Genomic DNA, 17,408 nt, shown 5'->3' on the forward strand with positions numbered 1-17,408 from the left:
TTACAGCAGTAGCCTCAACAGCAGGCATTGAAAGGTGCTTTTCAAGCTTTGGACTTGTGCATTCCAAATTACGAAATAATTTAGGAACAGAAAAGGCTGCTAAACTTGTATTCATGTTTAAATATTTAGACAGTTCTTCATACCAAAAACATGACAATTTGGAATGGATTTGGCCTGAACAAGAAACTGAAAGAAGGGAAAATGAAGCGGCAGAATTAAGTCTTGGGTGCTATACTGGTTTTGATTCAGACACTTCCGATGTTGAACCTTCATCTTAATTAATTTTCTAAATGATTTTATTTTTTTAAATGTTCAAAATTTTAAGTTATTTTGGAAAAATAGAAATACCTATGTTTATGTTAATGTTTTCAATATTTTTAGTTAATTTAGTTGTTACTTGGATACGCCTATCATTTTGTTTTCTGTTTATGTAACATACTACCAAACGTACGTTTATATTTTTGACAAAAATTTTTGTATTTTTTATTTAAGGAAAAATATATCTCACAACAAAACACTGAAAAACGTTTGTTTTTCTATACTTCCACAAAATTTATTACAACTATGTTATTACTACAGCTGTTTCGGCAAAGTGCCTTTCTCAGTAGGAAGTATAGAAAAACAAACGTTTTTCAGTGTTTTATTGTGAGATAAAATGAAAAATACATCTTTTATTAGATATGTATTTTTTATTTAAAGTAAAAATATATCTTTTATACTGTTACATTCTACAATTAGAGTCTTATTTTGGTCAATTTAGTTTCTCTATTGAAATGTTTTCCAAAATATCATAAATATCATATAAATATCACATTTTGGATATATATCGGATATATATCATATATATCCGATATTTTGATATTTATATAAATATCATGGATATTTTGTGCCCTGAAAGAATGGTTAACTGCTATATTTGGTCTGTACTTTTATATGGTGTACAAGTTTGGACACTAAAAGTATCAAGCTTAAATAGAATTAAAACACTGAAAATAGCAAAAACAGCATAGGCGATGGATAGATTCATAGATGCATATACATGGATGATAAAGATACCTTGGACAGGAAGAAAAACTAATGAGAAAGTACTCAGAAGGGCCAACAAAGATAGAGAATTGTTAAAGACTGTTAAACACCGAAAAATGTCTTATGTGGAACATAATGAAGGATCTTCCATTTTGCCTTAAAGGCAAAATGGAAGACCGTAGAAGTGTAGGAAGAAAACAATTTTCTTAGTTGAAAAACATTCTTGAATGAGCTCGGGTATCAAATGCAGGACAATGCAAATGTTGCAGGAGATTGAGAAGCCTTCGCAATCCTGATCACCAACGTTAGATAATTCTGTTATGGCACGTGAAGAAGAAGAATCTTCGATTACAGTATAAAACTTAGAAAAATATGGAGTTAGTTGATTTTCTTTGTCATTGAATGTACCGATTTAAGCACGGCGGATGACGAATTTGGAGATATACGATTTTTCCTGTTAACATATTGATGTCTGTGGATTTAATGGTATTAAAATGTCAAAATTTAAAAAATGGAGTTAGTGGATTTTCCTAGTACGCCCACGATATAACAATTACTACAAAAGGCATCACACTTATTTATCTACTAGTAGGTACTTTTAAATTTTACAATTGGAAGCTATTGGTCACTACTTTGGAAACACCCTGTAAATTTTATTTTAAACTCATTTATCAAACTGTTTCATGTTTTCAACTAGCGTAACATTCATATCTATGAAAATTTCGTGAGTTTCTTATAAACATTAATATATTTTAAAAGTGACAGTGTTGAATGGATTGTGTGTTATGCAAACTGGTCATGTATAATTTAGATTTTTAAAATAGGTTATTCTTTCGTTCGAGAATGTTTCGCACTTTGTTTTTTTAATAGAACAAAAATGTTTTGTTTCTGTGAGTGGAGAAGTTTCAATATGGTGATGTGAGAATGTGAGTGTACTGTATTTTAAATAGTAAGAATAAAGAATTTTTTATGATAATTATCATAAAATTTTTCGAATTATTGGGAATCAAAAATTGAGTTATCGACGCAGCTTTAAGTATATATTTATATTTCCATTATCTGGGTATCAAATAACCATATCATTTTTCTTCCGTTGCGGTATGAATAAATTGGTTTTTCACTTTTGGTGGACCTAAACTGTATGCGCAAAAGTATTTTCTATGTATGCGGCGAGTACTTAGCAGACAGAAGAAGCAGGATGCAGGATCTGCAGGATAAAGTGAGCTGCAACGGAGTGCCCAGGGTCTATTAAAGTACCTACTTTAGTACTTTATTTATTGTCTTTGTTTCTTTCATGACTTTCGGGCATGTTTGCATATTTGGTATCTGTTAAAGTCTCTGTTTTGAATGTATGTTTCATACTTATCCGAACACTTAGCACTTAACCTAACCCAACCCTTAGTAGTCTTTGTTAACTGGACATGCTCAGACCAAAAAGCTCCCTTTACAATAATCTTGTATTTGATTTTTTTCCATTTGATATTCTTAAAGAGAACCAAATATAAATAGAACAAAGAAATAAATTTAAGATGACTAAAAAATACTAATATGACGATAATTGTTTCAGGCAGCCTTCACAGTTTGTTGGTACAGGTCAGGGATTTGGAACGTCTCCTCAACCGTTCATTGTTGGACACATTCCACCAGTGAGGCTTAAAAATCAAGTAAGTACCTACAGGTGATTAGTAACAAAATATAGCTAAAGTTACCATATGTACAGGGTTATTCACTATATTTTGACCCCCCTGTAAACTGCTTTATTTACAGAATTAGAAAAATGTAAAATACAAAAGTTATTCGATTTTTAAATTATGATTTTTTGACATATATATCATACTAGTGATGGCATCCATCTGGGCGTGATGACGTAATCAACTATTTTTTAAATGATAATAGGGGTCGTGTGCTACCTCATTTGAAAGGATATTCAATTCTCTATTCAGTAATATAAACATTAAGATAATTATTTATACAGGGTATCCAAAAAAAATTTTTGAATTAAATTAATTCACACAAAAAGCAGAATGTATGCAATTTATTTAATTCAAATTATCTTCTACTGTTGTTAGAAAACAGAAATAAAAGTTTATTGCACAAATAAACATTGCTTTTTGCTTAAATTCAATCTTTAAACTGCCAATAGGCAGATGGGTGGCAGCTTGCACATTGAATTTAAGTGAAAAGTAATGTTTATTTATCCAATAAACATTTATTTCTGTTTTCTAACAGCAGTAGAAGATATGTTCAATTAAATAAATTACATACATTCTTCTTTTTGTGTCAATTAATTTAATTTAAAAAAAATTTTTTGGATACCCTACATAAATAATCATGTTAATGTTTATATTACTGAATTTGAATAACCTTTCAAATGTGCTAGCACACGACCACTATTCTCATATAAAAAATAGTCAATTCCGTCATCAGGCCCAGATGGATGACGTCACTAGTACGATATATATGTCAAAAAAACATAATTTAAAAATCGAATAACTTTTGTATTTAACATTTTTTTATAATTCTGTAAATAAAGCAGTTAACAGGGGGGTCAAAATATAGTGAATAACTAAAATTTACTAAAATTATAAAAATAACAAATGAAAAAAAAAATAACAGACGCAAGAGCATAATGTTCAGATTATTCATAAAATCTCTAAAATCTCACTTATTTTTTATTGACATAAGATTAGCTCTTGGTAACGCTGTTATATGTTGACATTATATAAAACTATACATATAAGTAGATTATTCCATATTGATGTTATGATTTCCTGATTTCGAGTTGCAAGTCCTGATTTATCCCTTTCAGCACGGCAACAAAAAATGTTCAACAAATATTTCAAAACTTTGTACTCTATGTTCTTATGTGTAAAGTAATACAGGAAAAATAATAAAATAATTCTTTATACAGGGTGTCTAGAAATAACATACCCACACAATTGTGTAGGCTGGGTTTTATTTTAAGCAAATGGTATAAAAATCTAATACATTACAACACATTATTATTTTGTATGGAATTTCAAAAAACAGTTCTGGTCTTTGGTGAGACATAGATAAACATTGCACTTAAGACATCGAACACGGGTTCTGCTTTTACAACCCGATCTTCTGCAAAATCTGGCTGTAGTGAAGGCTGACTAAGGTCTTCAGTAGTTTGTGGTTGATCTAATACGGGAGCTGCACTTATACCGGAAGGACCAGGAACCTCAGTGTCATTTTGAAAAGGCGGGTTTTTGTTTGGAATTAGGGAATTCTCACGAGTATCTTCTTCTTGGTCAGAATCCGAGAAATCACTGTCTCCGAGGCTTTTGGGAAGGCTCTTTAGCTCCTTACACCACGTCAGATCAGAATCTGAGTCATCACTAAAGCCTTCTAGTTCTGAATCATCATTTATAATGTTCATTAACGCCTCAACATCTTCTGGTTTGTTAAAGTCAAAATCTTCAAAAAAAGAGAAATTCAATAACGATCACCCAACCCACACAATCGTGTTAGTAGTAATGTAATTGGATATTCTAAGGTTATTAATATTCATTTTTTAAAATATGTATGTATAGGTGTGTTCTACAGACATGTGTTAGTAGTCTACATGCATTTACATTTTATTATTGACATTTTTTAATAACAAAAACCTACTTATATTTCTTACGGAAATGACGACCCGCCATTTTTGCAAGACAAGCTGCGACTGTCGAAACAAAAAAAAACTTAACAATCACGTCGGGTAGCGCAAAGCACAATACTGAACCTACACGACCATCGTCGTTCGTAATGAACGCTAGATTTTACGATTAAGCAGTTTTATATCGTTTCAAAACAAACCCACACAATCGTGTGGCTACGTGCTGAAAGGGATATGTTCTTCACTTCATTTTTAGCATTGGTCTGTTTGTGGTGTTGCACGTCCTTTAGTAATATTGACCTCAAAATTGATCACATTTGTTTGTTATGCTTTTGGATGATTTAAAAATTGTAAAAAATGTTTAAAACCAGTTAATGATGAACAAATTTAGAAATGTCAGCTTCTAGATGTGATAGCTGCCGTATTGTTTTCTGCTTGGAGGAGAAATGTTCGGTACTTTGTGCATGCGAGAAGAGAGCCACTGTTTGTTCAAAAACAGATTATTTTGTTCTTCTGCGAAGACCTTGTACTTTCGTTCAAAAAAGACAAAAAATATTCAAGTTCATTGAGAATCAAATCAAGTCCTTTAAGGAGGAGCTAGAGCTAGACACTGTTAAACAACAGTAGCAGCAGTGTGTTAATACAACTAATGTGGAAACACGGTTGCAAGAAATTGAGAAACGTGGTAATAGTCCAGAAAGCCACTGTGCGCATCCGCTAGGAAAAATATTCTAATTCGGATTTTTTGCACAATCTTACTCAAAAAGGAGTCCTTTTAACAAATTTGCATGTTGCCAGGACCAAAAGGTGGTCAAAAATTTTTTAAACGTTTTTTTGTTTTTTTCCTAAAATTATTTTTTTTGCATGGAAAAAAGTTTTTTTAGGTTTTTTGGATCATTCCAAACAGAAAAGGTCTTTAGTGACTTTTCTCTAAAAATGACAGTTTTTGACATATAAGCGATTAAAAATTGAAAAATTGCGAAATCGGCCATTTTTAACCCTCAAAAACTATATGAAAAACTGAAAATTTGAATGTTGCCAAGGTAGAAAGATATTCTTTAAACATCGATTGATGAAATCCAGAAGAGTTTTTTGCAACACAATATTCAAAACTCCTTTGTTTTTTAATTGCTAATCAAGCGTGCGCGACACTATTTTCCACCGACAGTATGGTGCAAATGAAAGGAATAAATTCGTTATTTCGTAAGCCGGCGACTTTAAAGAAAAATCCCGAAACAGGTCGATTTTTATTTTTAAGTTATGATATTGTGGCATATATGGTACACATTTTTGGAGTCTATAAACGTGTCAGTTATAATCACTATTGCTCTGGGTGCTATTCAAAACAGCTTAAACCCCGCTGGGCCTAAGCGGATTCGTGAATCTATTATAATAAGATGCTTAAGAGCTCGAGAAGATTTATGAACTAACTATAATTTGGGTATTTTAAAATATTTTTTCTCTCTCTAACTTATGTACCTACCCATTTGATTTCAGATTGATTTATATCAATTTCTGCTCTTATTATTGAAAATTAAGAGTTGGCGCAATGATAAGAATTGATCGTTAAATTCAAACGAATATATTCATATAAATTTTATTGAATTTGAGTGACATTATATTTTCCATAAGATGTGTGCGATGTCCTTTAGGGGGTAAAATAAACTTTCTCCTGTAAGGTTTAAATTTAAGTATGTGTTTGAGTAAGTCATTTTGAAGAAATGTGTACAATGACAGGCGATTCTGAAGAGCATAAGACCTTGCCAGGCGAGGGGAAAGATTAGGGGTTTTTCCTAAAATTATTTTTTTTGCATCGAGCAAATTTTTTTTAAGTTTTTTGAATCATTCCAAACAGAAAGGGTCTTTAGTGATTTTTCTCTTAAGTTAATAGTTTTTGTTATATAAGCGATTGAAAATTTTGAAAATTGCGAAATCGGCCATTTTTAACCCTAAATCGGACATGTATCTAAAAATTTCAAAGTTGCCAAGGTAGGTAGATATTCTTTAAACATTGATTGATGAAATCCCAAAGAGTTTTTTGCAATACCATATCGGAAACCCCTTTGTTTTTATGTTTTTTAATTGCCAATCAAGCGGGCGCGACACTGTAGTATAAGTGAGGACGTTTGAGTTGGCAGAAATTCATTATTTCGAGAATGGGCAAATTTCAAGAGAAATCCTTAAACAAGTCGATTTTTATTTTTAAATTAGGACATTTTGGCATATATATAATAATAGTGACGTCATCCATCTGAGTGTGATGACGTAATCGATGATTTTTTTTAATGAGAGTAGGGGTTGTGTGATAGCTCATTTGAAAGGGTATTTAATTCTCTATACACTAATATAAACATTAACATAATTATTTATACAGGGTGTAAAAAAATTTTTTTTTAATTAAATTAACTTTGATTAAATTTGACAAATAGAAGAAAAATTTTTTTGTACAGCCTGTATAAATAATTATGTTAATGTTTATATTACTGAGAATTAAATAACCTTTCAAATGAGCTATCACACAATCCCTACTTTTATTTAAAAAAATCATCGATTACGTCATCACGCCCAGATGGATGACGTCACTAGTATTATATATATGCCAAAAAGTCCTAATTCAAAAATAAAAATCGACCTGTCTGAGGATTTCTCTTGAAATTTGTCCATCCTCGAGATAATGAATTTATGCAAACTCAAACGTTCTCACTTATACTATAGTGTCGCGCCCGCTTGATTAGCAATTAAAAAAACAAAGGCGTTTTCGATATTTTATTGCAAAAAACTCTTCGCGATTTCATCAATCAATGTTTAAAGAATATCTGCGTACCTTGGCAACATTGAAATTTTTAGATAAATGTCCGATTTAGGGTTAAAAGTGGCCGATTTCGCAATTTTCAATCGCTTATATAACAAAAACTATTAAGAGAAAAATCACTAAAAAACTTTTTTGTTTGGAATGATTCAAAAAACCTAAAAAAAAATTTTTCGATGCAAAAAGAATAATTTTAGGAAAAACCCCTAATCTTTCCCCTCGCCTGGCAAGGTCTTATGCTCTTCAGATTCGCCTGTCATTGTACACATTTCTTCTAAATGACTTACTCAAACACATACTTAAATTTAAACCTTACAGGAGAAAGTTTAGTTTACCCCCCAAAATTTGCACTTTTCGATTCACCTGGTAGATACACGTGCACCGCTGATGCCTGCCAGGTCATGGTTTTTAGCCTTGGTGTGCTATGAATTATCACTAGAAAAATTTCTAGCCTTACAGGACGACCGTTAGTCGGAGGGTTCACTAGCTCTTAGACTAAAAGTAGTATCATTCAAGAAAGAAAGCTGATAACAGCGCACTTACACCCATATTCAACAATATTGGTCTTGCTTAGAATGATGTGGTGAAGATTACCAGTGAAGTAGGGATCTGAAGGCAAATAAAGACTAAGAAGATGATGACCAAGCACCGCAAGTTAGTCAAAAATGCAATTAATAAGCGCAATCGCATTGACGATTATATACAAATGGGCTATATGGGACTTTAACAGGAACAGTTTAAAACTGTTTTGACAGAGTTGCGTGCTCGAGAACAAAAGGGAATATCTAACTTGACTATTAAATTTATAAATTAATTCGCTACAGTTGCCAAAAGCCTCTTTCAAAAAATCAAACCCAATAAACACTATTTCTATTTTTTATCAGAATCTTGAGAGAATACGTACTAGGCTAGTTGAACATCGAAACTCCATCTTCCAATGTAACTATAATGTAATAATTCGGGTAGAAACTTATATAAATCAAGATTGCTCAGATAATGAATTGTCAATTTCTGGATATCACATTTTCAGATTGGATCGTAACTTAAAAACTAGCATTAAGCAGCGTGGAGGGGAGTTTTAAATTTTGTTACGAAACCATTTTAAAGATAAAAAAGTACCACTACATACAGATATTTCAGCACTACATTTGGTAACATATTTACTTGCAGCATTTTGCACTCCCCCTTTTCTTGAACTCCCCCTTAACTTCTACGTTTGTGGTTATTTCTGGTGTTTCTGTTTTAACGCCATTTATTGCTCTCTTGTATACATAGGTACTTGAGATTTTCAGAGTGAATGTTTTTTTTTATTGTTTTAGCCAATACAGAAAAAAATGGATCCTCCAGCATGCGTTCAGAACGCCATGATGACCAAAGACAAGAAACCCTTCACCTACACCCCTGGAGGAATAGACCTCTCCGAAGCTCGTTCTCCTCGACTACAACGAAGAATCGAGAGAAACGCTAATTTAGGCGGAGTTGGTGACATACCTCAACACCCTGCTCCTCATCCTCCAATCTCAGGCCCTCTTCCTCCATCTGCCTTGGCTGCTATGCGCCCTCAACCGCAGGTGCAAGTTTTTCCTTCAGGTCCTCCACCACCTGCGCCCATGCGCGGTGGAGCACCTCCCCCACCACCACCACCCAAACAAGGAATTCCTCCCCCACCTCCTCCACCTAGTTGTCCATTACCCACTCAAAAAGTACAGACCTCTGATAATCAGGTTCTAGAAAGGCCTGATATGACTAAAATTATCCCAGATAACCCGATGGCATTGTTGAGAAAGACTGGAGGACCGCAACCAAGGAGAAGCTTAGTTGATCAAATATTTGAGGAAAGTGGAAAGAGTGCTCCAGAGCCTAGAACTCCACCAGTCCAAAGCCAGCAACAATATCAACCTCCACAACAGAGGTAAGTCTTCGAAAATAATTGGCAGTTGATTTTAATAATAATGGTTCATTAAAATTGTAGAATTCAGTCTGGAGGGACACCAATCTCCCCTGTACCACAACAAACATACAAACCTTCACTACCGCAGCAACAACAGCAGTACCAACCACAGGCTCAACCACAATACCAACCACAGCAGTACCAACCACAGATTCAGCAACAGCAGCAGTATCAACCTCCGATTCAGCAAACTACCCCACCCAGAGAACAATATTCTAGACCTAGCTATCCAGAGCCTGTGAAAGAGCAACCCAGGTACCAACCACCGGTAATAGAAAGGCAACCATCAGCACCCCAGAACAACGGACAACAAGAAGTGAAAACAAGCACTGCACATTTGGGATCTTTGTATATTCCTCCCATAAATCAACAACAGAAACGTATAGTATCACCTCCCTCGCCTCCTGAAAGAAATCTGGACTCCCCAGGCATACAGACACCTCCTCTTAGAGAGGCTCCCAGACCCTGGCAGACAAAGAAGCCCCAAGACGAGGTGCCTGCCTGGGCAAAGAGAGAAAACCAGATCCCTAGTAATGTAGATGAAGCAAGGGTAAGTTAATATTTATTCTGGTAATCATATTTTAAAGTATACTTTGCAGAAAATTTCTCCTCCTGCTTCTCAACAACAACAACAGAGGTGGCCACAACCCCAAGCTCAGGGAAATCCTCCACCTTCCTTCCAACAGCAACAGTACGAGCAACCCAAATATAATCAACAGCAGTTCCAACAAGCTTATGCGGGCAGACCAGATGCTACTCAACATCAACAGGTACATGTTTGTTTACATCTTTAACTACTCCCAGTGTCTTCCCTTACAGAACCTATCCTTTATTTAAAAATATGTTTCTCTATAAATAATTTCATTATTTTAATGTACCAAAATCTATGTCCTGTTTCAGCCAATAGGAATTCGTATAGATATCCGTACCAAACCACAAGCACCATACCAAGATCAGACAGAAATGGAAAATAGACCTAACGTGGTTTACGTCACTCAACCATTGGTGTTGCAGCATCCTGGTGTAGCTCCGCAGAGGCAACAAGATCCAAACAACCAAGGAGGGGCAAGGGTTGTGCCAGTACCCGTTTTAAATAGACAACAAAGTTGGGGAAGCAACCCCGTGCAATCCAATTCGTTCAAAATCATTCAAAAATTCACCAACACAGACGGTGAAGAAGACGAGTACGACAACGTACCCATTACTGAACACTCGCCCAAGTATACACAGAACTTCCAACAGCCTAATGATCAGATGAGACGAATGAAAGTGAACGATGGGGAACAAAGTATTGCAAATACTTTCAAACAAGGTAAAAGCAAAACCTATTCTTCTACAGATTCATAATTCATTCATAGAATTTTACTGACTTGGTCTTACAATGTTGTCATATGATACCTTAAAGTCAACAAACGGTTATGTTCTTTCTTGACTGTCTTTAAAACTTGAGGTTAGTCTTCGCCACTATGACTCTCTATTTTAGACGATCGTGCGCTTCCTTTCCCATTATTGTAACTCAACCCTAGATAAATCTGCTTTAACATCATCCTTCCATCTTGTTTTGGGACGGGCTACTGATCTTCCACGGTCTGATCTCTCAAAAACACTGTCTTAAACACTATGTCTTCCTTTGATCTTACCACATGACCTGTCCATCTTCTCCGGTTAGCTCTTATATGTCTGACGATGTTTTCAGTACCATACAGAGTCACCAATTCAGCATTATCGCGCCTTCTCCACTATCCTGTCAATTCATATCTTTGAGAGCCAAATATCATTATGAAAACCTTCCTTTCAAATACCAGCAGGATATTAATTTCCAGCTGATGCAGAGTCCATGTTTCATTTCCATATGTAACAACTGGGCTAATAATTGAGATCTTAATAATGATGATAGGGAGTATAATGCTCTATTCCCCGCAGCTATTCTTGCTGATACCTCTGTTACCCTGAAGTGGTTGTCATCTGGGATTACCGCCCCCTAGATATTTAAACTCTTTTATTACTTCGAAGTTGTGGTCATTAATAGTTATGTTATGCTTAACTCTTGGTCTTGGATTTTGATAACTAGCATGCATTTCGTCTTCTCTTCATTTATTTGAAGACCCAGACTACCTGTTTCCTCCTCGAGTTGTAAAAACACCTCTCTCACGTTTCTTGTAGAGTGAGAGACTGCATCTAGATCGTCAGCAAAGGCCTACAGTAGTTTTGATCCTCGATTCGTAAATCCTCCTGTCAGCTCAGACTACAGTTATAATGATATCCTTAATTAAAAAAAATACACAGGTATATCTACATTGATTTTGTCTTCATTTAGAGATGAACTTCCACGATGAAGAAAATCCGAGATACAGAGGGGGTCACATTCCTTCAAAGGTTTTCAAACTGTTGGATGAAAGTGGTAAAATAAATTTATTTTAAGGTGGTGGTAGATTATTGTACTAATCCTAAATACACAGTATGGTGGTAGAGTCCCATTGAGACACATAAATTGAAATCACTTCATGCAAAGAGAGAGTAGTAGGAAACAAATAATAACTAATAAAAATAGTGTATATTATACTACTTGATCATTTCAATGAACTAATTATTTTTTCAGTGCCTCGTGGACCACAACAACAGCAGTCTAAAGGACCCCAAGTTAGGAATATTCCCATTCAAATTGAAGGTATGTCACCTATATCTAGAAATTTAGGTTTATAAGACTGAAGAAAACCATTTATTGAACATTCATTAAAAACCCAAATAATTTTCTTAGTCCATTAGTTTACCATTTCATAAATGATTCTTATATGCAGTCACTTCAAATTAATGATTGTCCCTCTTTTCTTCTTCTTCTCCTTGGGTAGACATGGCTCTGTCTGTTGTTCAATGTGCCTCCAGTAAGTTTCTTTCTTAAGTGCCTTTCATCTTCTTATTGGGAAACCGTCTCTCGCTGTCTTTACTACTCTATTTGTTATGATGCTTATGTGATCGACCCATTCGACCCTTATGTTATCCACCTTGTATTTCCGTCGTACATTTGTACTTCTAGCTCTGTCCCATAGTGTCTTACCATGGATTCTAAGGGGTTTAATCTCTGCTGTTTCTAGCATTATTTTTGTTCTCTCTATGTTTCTGCTTCGTGTATCATTATTGGTCTGATGACTGTTTTGTAAAATCTGCCTTTTTATTTCTTTTCCTATATTTTTTTCTTCATATATTGTTTTATTCAGACAACCTGCGGCTCTGCTTGCTCTATTCACTTTTTCTTCCACTTATGTTTCGAGCTGCTTTCCTAAGCTAGATAGTGTGATGCTTAGATATTTATCTTACTTCCTGTTAGCTGTTTTTTGCATCCATTCGTGGCAGGCCATTTGCTTGATGTCATCAGTCCATCTTGTTTGAGGGCTGCCTCTACTTCTTTTGCTTGCCCTTGGCGCTTATATTAGCTGTCGTGAATTACTAAATAAATGTCACGAAAATGCCAAAAAAAACTTATATATTTTGTTTTTATGCAGTTTGTAATTCATTGACTGTTATTAGGTGATGATACTCCCAGGCCGTATGTGCATCCAAGTGAACAAGTGGTACAGGAACCAAAAAAATACACTGGAAGCTCGATACCCAGTAGATCTTTCAAAATTTTGCAAGCTATGACTGCTCCAAATGATTATGGTAAGTGCCGTGGATGTTAAGATGTTGTATCATTATTAATTTCTAAATTGAGCAAAAATATTTTTCCAAATTCATTTCCAAAAGTTCGCATGATCATATCATGCAGACTAACAGAGGTTTTTTGAAATGCCTACTTAGAAAAAATGAAAAGATATTTCCAAATTCAAAATTTAAAAACGAAAAATTTAAAATTAAAATTTTTTTATAGCCAATGTAGAAGAGCAAAACGAAGAAACCCCATACGATGAATGGGTGTACCCTCCCCATTATCCTCCTTATCCCTACCCTCCCTACTGGTACGATTATTACCGTTATTATTACCCTGAATCATATCCCGAAGAAACCCCTACCAAAAAATCAACCCCTAGAAGTAGTGTTTCTAGAAGTACCTCGCCAGCAAGATCTGGTCGCCATACTCCTCTGCCTTATTGGGGGTATATGCCTCCTTATTGTCCTTCACCCAATACTACTGATAGCGGCAAAGAGACGTCACCACAAAAGTCAATACCACCTCCTTGGTATGGGTACGATTCAAATTACCCTTCAGAACAAGACAGTACCGATGTAGATGAAAGTAGCATATCACAGGAATATTTACCATACTATGATCCTTACTATTATCATTACTATTATGGATATCCACCACCAATGTATCCTCCTTATTCACCACGATATGCCAACAGCGATACTGACAGTACTATTAACGGTTATTCTTCATTAGATGAAAAAGGAACTAAATGTAAAAAGGTAATAGAAAATCAAAAGAAAGTTGCAAATGATTCTGGTGTAAAAGCGATAGTAACACCAACTTTAGTAGTAACTGAAGTTGTAACCAAACCAGCCAAACCAACCAAACCAATAGAGGAAAAAATTGAAAGTACTACAGACTGTGAAACTGATACAGAAACAGACGATGAATATAGTGGCCATCTACAAATAAATCCCCTGCAGTCTATGAAATCTATAACAAATATTACTTCTCTTAATGCATACAGTAGTGACGAAGATATTTCTAAAGAAGAAATACAAGAGGATGAGTATTCGGGTGAGTCTAATGACGAAATTGATGATGCCAGTTCAATAGGTTATGAAGACGATGCTTACCCTCACCAACTTAGTGTTATTATGGAAGAGAGTGAAAGGACAGAATCTAGAATAAGAAGTTTTAGTGCTATGAGTGATACTACTACTATAGCAGAAAGAAGTGATCCAGAAGAAGACATTGTAGACTACAGTAAGACAGAAAAGCTTGACAGTAGACACGAAAGTATTTCAGATGACTACAATAAACATAATGAAGAAGAAAATATTGTAAATTGCAGAGAACTAGAATCGGATGACAGTAAACAAGAACGTGCTTCAGACCACTATGATAGACATAATGAAGAAGACGTACTACTAGACACTTATAAAGAAGATGACCTTAATGTAGATTGTGAACATGACGATGATGACATAAAAAGTAATGACAGTGAAGATTGGTGGGGGATAATAGGAAAAGAAGACGACGATTTACCAGCACCAAAGAAAACACAACTTTTTTGCAATGTAAACGTAGAGGAAAAGAGCATTTTGAATGAATATGCCGCCAGTGAAGATATAATAGAAAGTGATAATTCAGATACTGAAGATATAGTTAGTATTAAAGTTAATGATGTAGAAACTGATAGAGTAGATAATTTAGAAATACATAAAAATGATACAGTAAATAATTATAGCACAGAGGTTACTAATTCAAACAAAAACACAACTCAAAATTGCAATGAAGAAAGTAATGAGTATAGTTCAGAGGTCACTAATACAAATACCAATACAACTCAAGGTTGTAATGAAGAAAGTAATAACTACACAGAATATACAGTGGTACGACGAATTAAAAAGAAAAACAATGTTGTACACAAAGAAACAGAAGTTAAAGAAAGCTTGTCTCGACCTCCGAGTATATACCAATCTTTAGAAAGCCTCCAATCAGAACCAAAATCTAGGCCTAGAAGCATATACGAATCGTTAGAAGATATCCAGGCAGAATCAACTGGAAGTCTTATAAAAGTTGATAATTTTGTAGGTATTTTGGAACAAATTCAGAAAGAGACTGGTTTTTGGAACTTAAATTCAAGACTAAACAACGAAAAAGGTATCGAACCTGTTAAGTTTAGAAGAACTAGATCTGTGGAGGAAAAACATTTGGACGAAGAGAAAAGGTTTACTTGGACATCGTTTGAAAACTTTAATAGAGAATCCCTGGATGATTTGGAGAACAAAATAAAGAGAATGTCTTGTGGTTCATTGGAAGATTTGAAAGTAAATATTAAAACGGACGAAACGGTTGAGGGTTCTACTAATTATATTAAGTATAATTCTAGTTTGAGCTCAACACCTGTTATTGAAACCCAAATTATTCTTGAAGATATAAACGATGATAATAAGTCTTCCACTAATGAATCACATACAGAAGAATCTGACTCTTCTGCTTCAGAGAAAGACGATAAAGAAACCAACAACAATCTAGTGAGACTCGATGATGACGCTGATGTTAAAATACCTACAATAAAAGACCGAATTCAAGCTTTAAGAGAAAGTATTAACTTAAAGAGAAGAATATTCTCTGATGACACTAAAGAGTTAAGTAAGGATAAGATTTCTATAAATGATTCAAGTAACAGAAGCAAAACAGCTTCTTCAAAAAGTAGCTTAAAATCTTTTGAAGAGTTCAGTGAAGAAGAAGAGGTAGATTCAGGAGTTACATCAGACATGAGTAGGCATATATCAGATACCGAAGAGTTTCCTGAGTTGAGGAAGCTTACTAAATACCAAAGAGCAGCTACACACTCAAGACTGTTTAAACTTTTACAAGAAGAATGCAATAACGAGGATGTAGAAGAAGATGCTGAAGAGAGTAAGCAAGCTTTAGATCTGAATTTAAACGATGCTAAAAATCCAGTAAATGAAAGACTAGTTAATGAGTTGGTAGATAGTTTACTAAAACTCAAAAAAGGACAAGCGTTTAAGAACTTACCTAAAGAAAAATTGTATGCAGCAGCCGTGAAAATATTGCAAGAAGATATGGAGGTTACAGATACCCTTTCTGGATATTCCACAAGTGTCCAAACACCTCAAGAGTTCGGAACCAATTCTGATGATTATAAACAATACTACGATACCTGGGATAGAAGCGAAGAAAGCTTTGACATATTTCCTTCAAAAGCCTTCAAAGTTCTGCAAGAATTATCGAGCAACAAACAAGGAGGTGGATTGAGCCCTATAATAAAGTGTCCCAAGGTGTTGTCCTCTAAAAACATCCACAAGAAACTGATCAGACTTTTAGAAAACTCTGAAAACTCTTCTAGTCCCATTCCTGACAAACCTCCCTTAGAAACGAACGATGTAACGAGAGTCTCTTGAAATTCCAAAGGGGCTTTAAGCGAAAAATTGATAATTTCTTGGACCCGGTTTTAATTTGAGGTACAATTGTTGATTCAAAATCAAGTGGCATTTTTGATAGAGAATTTTAGTTTTTTAGTAGGCTTCAGACTAGCAAGTTAAATCAAGTACAAATGCAAAATGTACAATTATCTCATTAATTTGATCCTGTGTGATCAATAATAAACATTAACTGTACTAGTTGGTTAATATTTTCATAAATAACGAGTTAATCTTAAAGGATACCCCCCGTTAAGTCATGAAAAGTGCCCTCATTCCCATATTACTTTTTTTCAATTTTTTTACGTTTTGTTTGATTAATAAATAAATAAATTTTAACCCGCCCCACCCTAAAATGTTATTTTTTCGTTTTTGTTTATTTTTTTGCCGGTGGGTTGCAATAAATTTAATAATTTTAAAAAATTCACACGCCTAGTTGACGCTTTTAAAAAACTTGTCTATTTTTTTATAGACACGTATGTTGAATATACCTAACCTATTTGTTTAAACGTATATTTTTCTTTGGATATGGCTGCAGATTTAGCTTTTTTATTTTGTGTATTTTATTAAATATATATATTTCTATTTTTTTTTCGGAATTTTGAGTCAGATGCGCCACTTTTAAAAACTGATTTTTTAGGATTTTCAAAATAAATCAAATCAACGTTTCTTTTACAAGTTATACGTAATTTGAAGTAACTGATTCCTTTAGGAGATTAAAAACTAGGATCTTTAAACTCACAAAAACATGTTTTTTCAAGATTTTTAAGAAATTTTGCAGGTTTTTAAGATCTTTACAACCTGAATTAATGTGTCTCCGATTCATAATAAAAAAAATATGAAAAATAATAGTTTCAGGCCTCAAAGAAGCAAATACAACCTTCTTTTATGCGAAACCCAGGTTTTCAAGAGTTATTCAGAGT

General features: G+C 34.2%; 2 protein-coding genes across 5 annotated transcripts in view; one reads left to right on the forward strand and one right to left on the reverse strand.

The window, feature by feature from the left end:
- Window positions 1-16,522, forward strand: part of LOC114327367 (uncharacterized) — a 149,018-nt gene extending 132,496 nt beyond the window's left edge. For 3 of the 4 annotated variants that reach the window (XM_050657202.1, XM_050657203.1, XM_028275961.2), the window contains exons 2-9: window positions 2,594-2,690; window positions 8,777-9,369; window positions 9,430-9,958; window positions 10,008-10,178; window positions 10,309-10,720; window positions 12,008-12,076; window positions 12,934-13,065; window positions 13,274-16,522. In XM_050657202.1, the coding sequence (XP_050513159.1) occupies window positions 2,594-2,690; window positions 8,777-9,369; window positions 9,430-9,958; window positions 10,008-10,178; window positions 10,309-10,720; window positions 12,008-12,076; window positions 12,934-13,065; window positions 13,274-16,467 (5,197 nt within the window). In that variant the 3' untranslated portion in view covers window positions 16,468-16,522. Of the gene's footprint in view, window positions 1-1,933; window positions 1,953-2,593; window positions 2,691-8,776; window positions 9,370-9,429; window positions 9,959-10,007; window positions 10,179-10,308; window positions 10,721-12,007; window positions 12,077-12,933; window positions 13,066-13,273 lie in introns of those variants that run through there. The other variant, XM_028275960.2, reaches the window with a different exon arrangement.
- On the reverse strand, window positions 3,915-4,870 carry LOC126888814 (uncharacterized). The gene is made up of 2 exons (XM_050657212.1): window positions 4,663-4,870; window positions 3,915-4,467 (listed from the first exon to the last, which is right to left on the reverse strand). Exon 2 carries the CDS (start codon window positions 4,427-4,429, stop codon window positions 4,046-4,048), a length of 384 nt encoding a protein of 127 aa, XP_050513169.1. The 5' UTR covers window positions 4,430-4,467; window positions 4,663-4,870; the 3' UTR covers window positions 3,915-4,045.
- Window positions 16,523-17,408: the final 886 nt, after the last annotated feature.

The sequence above is a fragment of the Diabrotica virgifera genome, chromosome 7 (genome assembly GCF_917563875.1).
Source record: "Diabrotica virgifera virgifera chromosome 7, PGI_DIABVI_V3a".
Taxonomy (NCBI): domain Eukaryota; kingdom Metazoa; phylum Arthropoda; class Insecta; order Coleoptera; family Chrysomelidae; genus Diabrotica; species Diabrotica virgifera.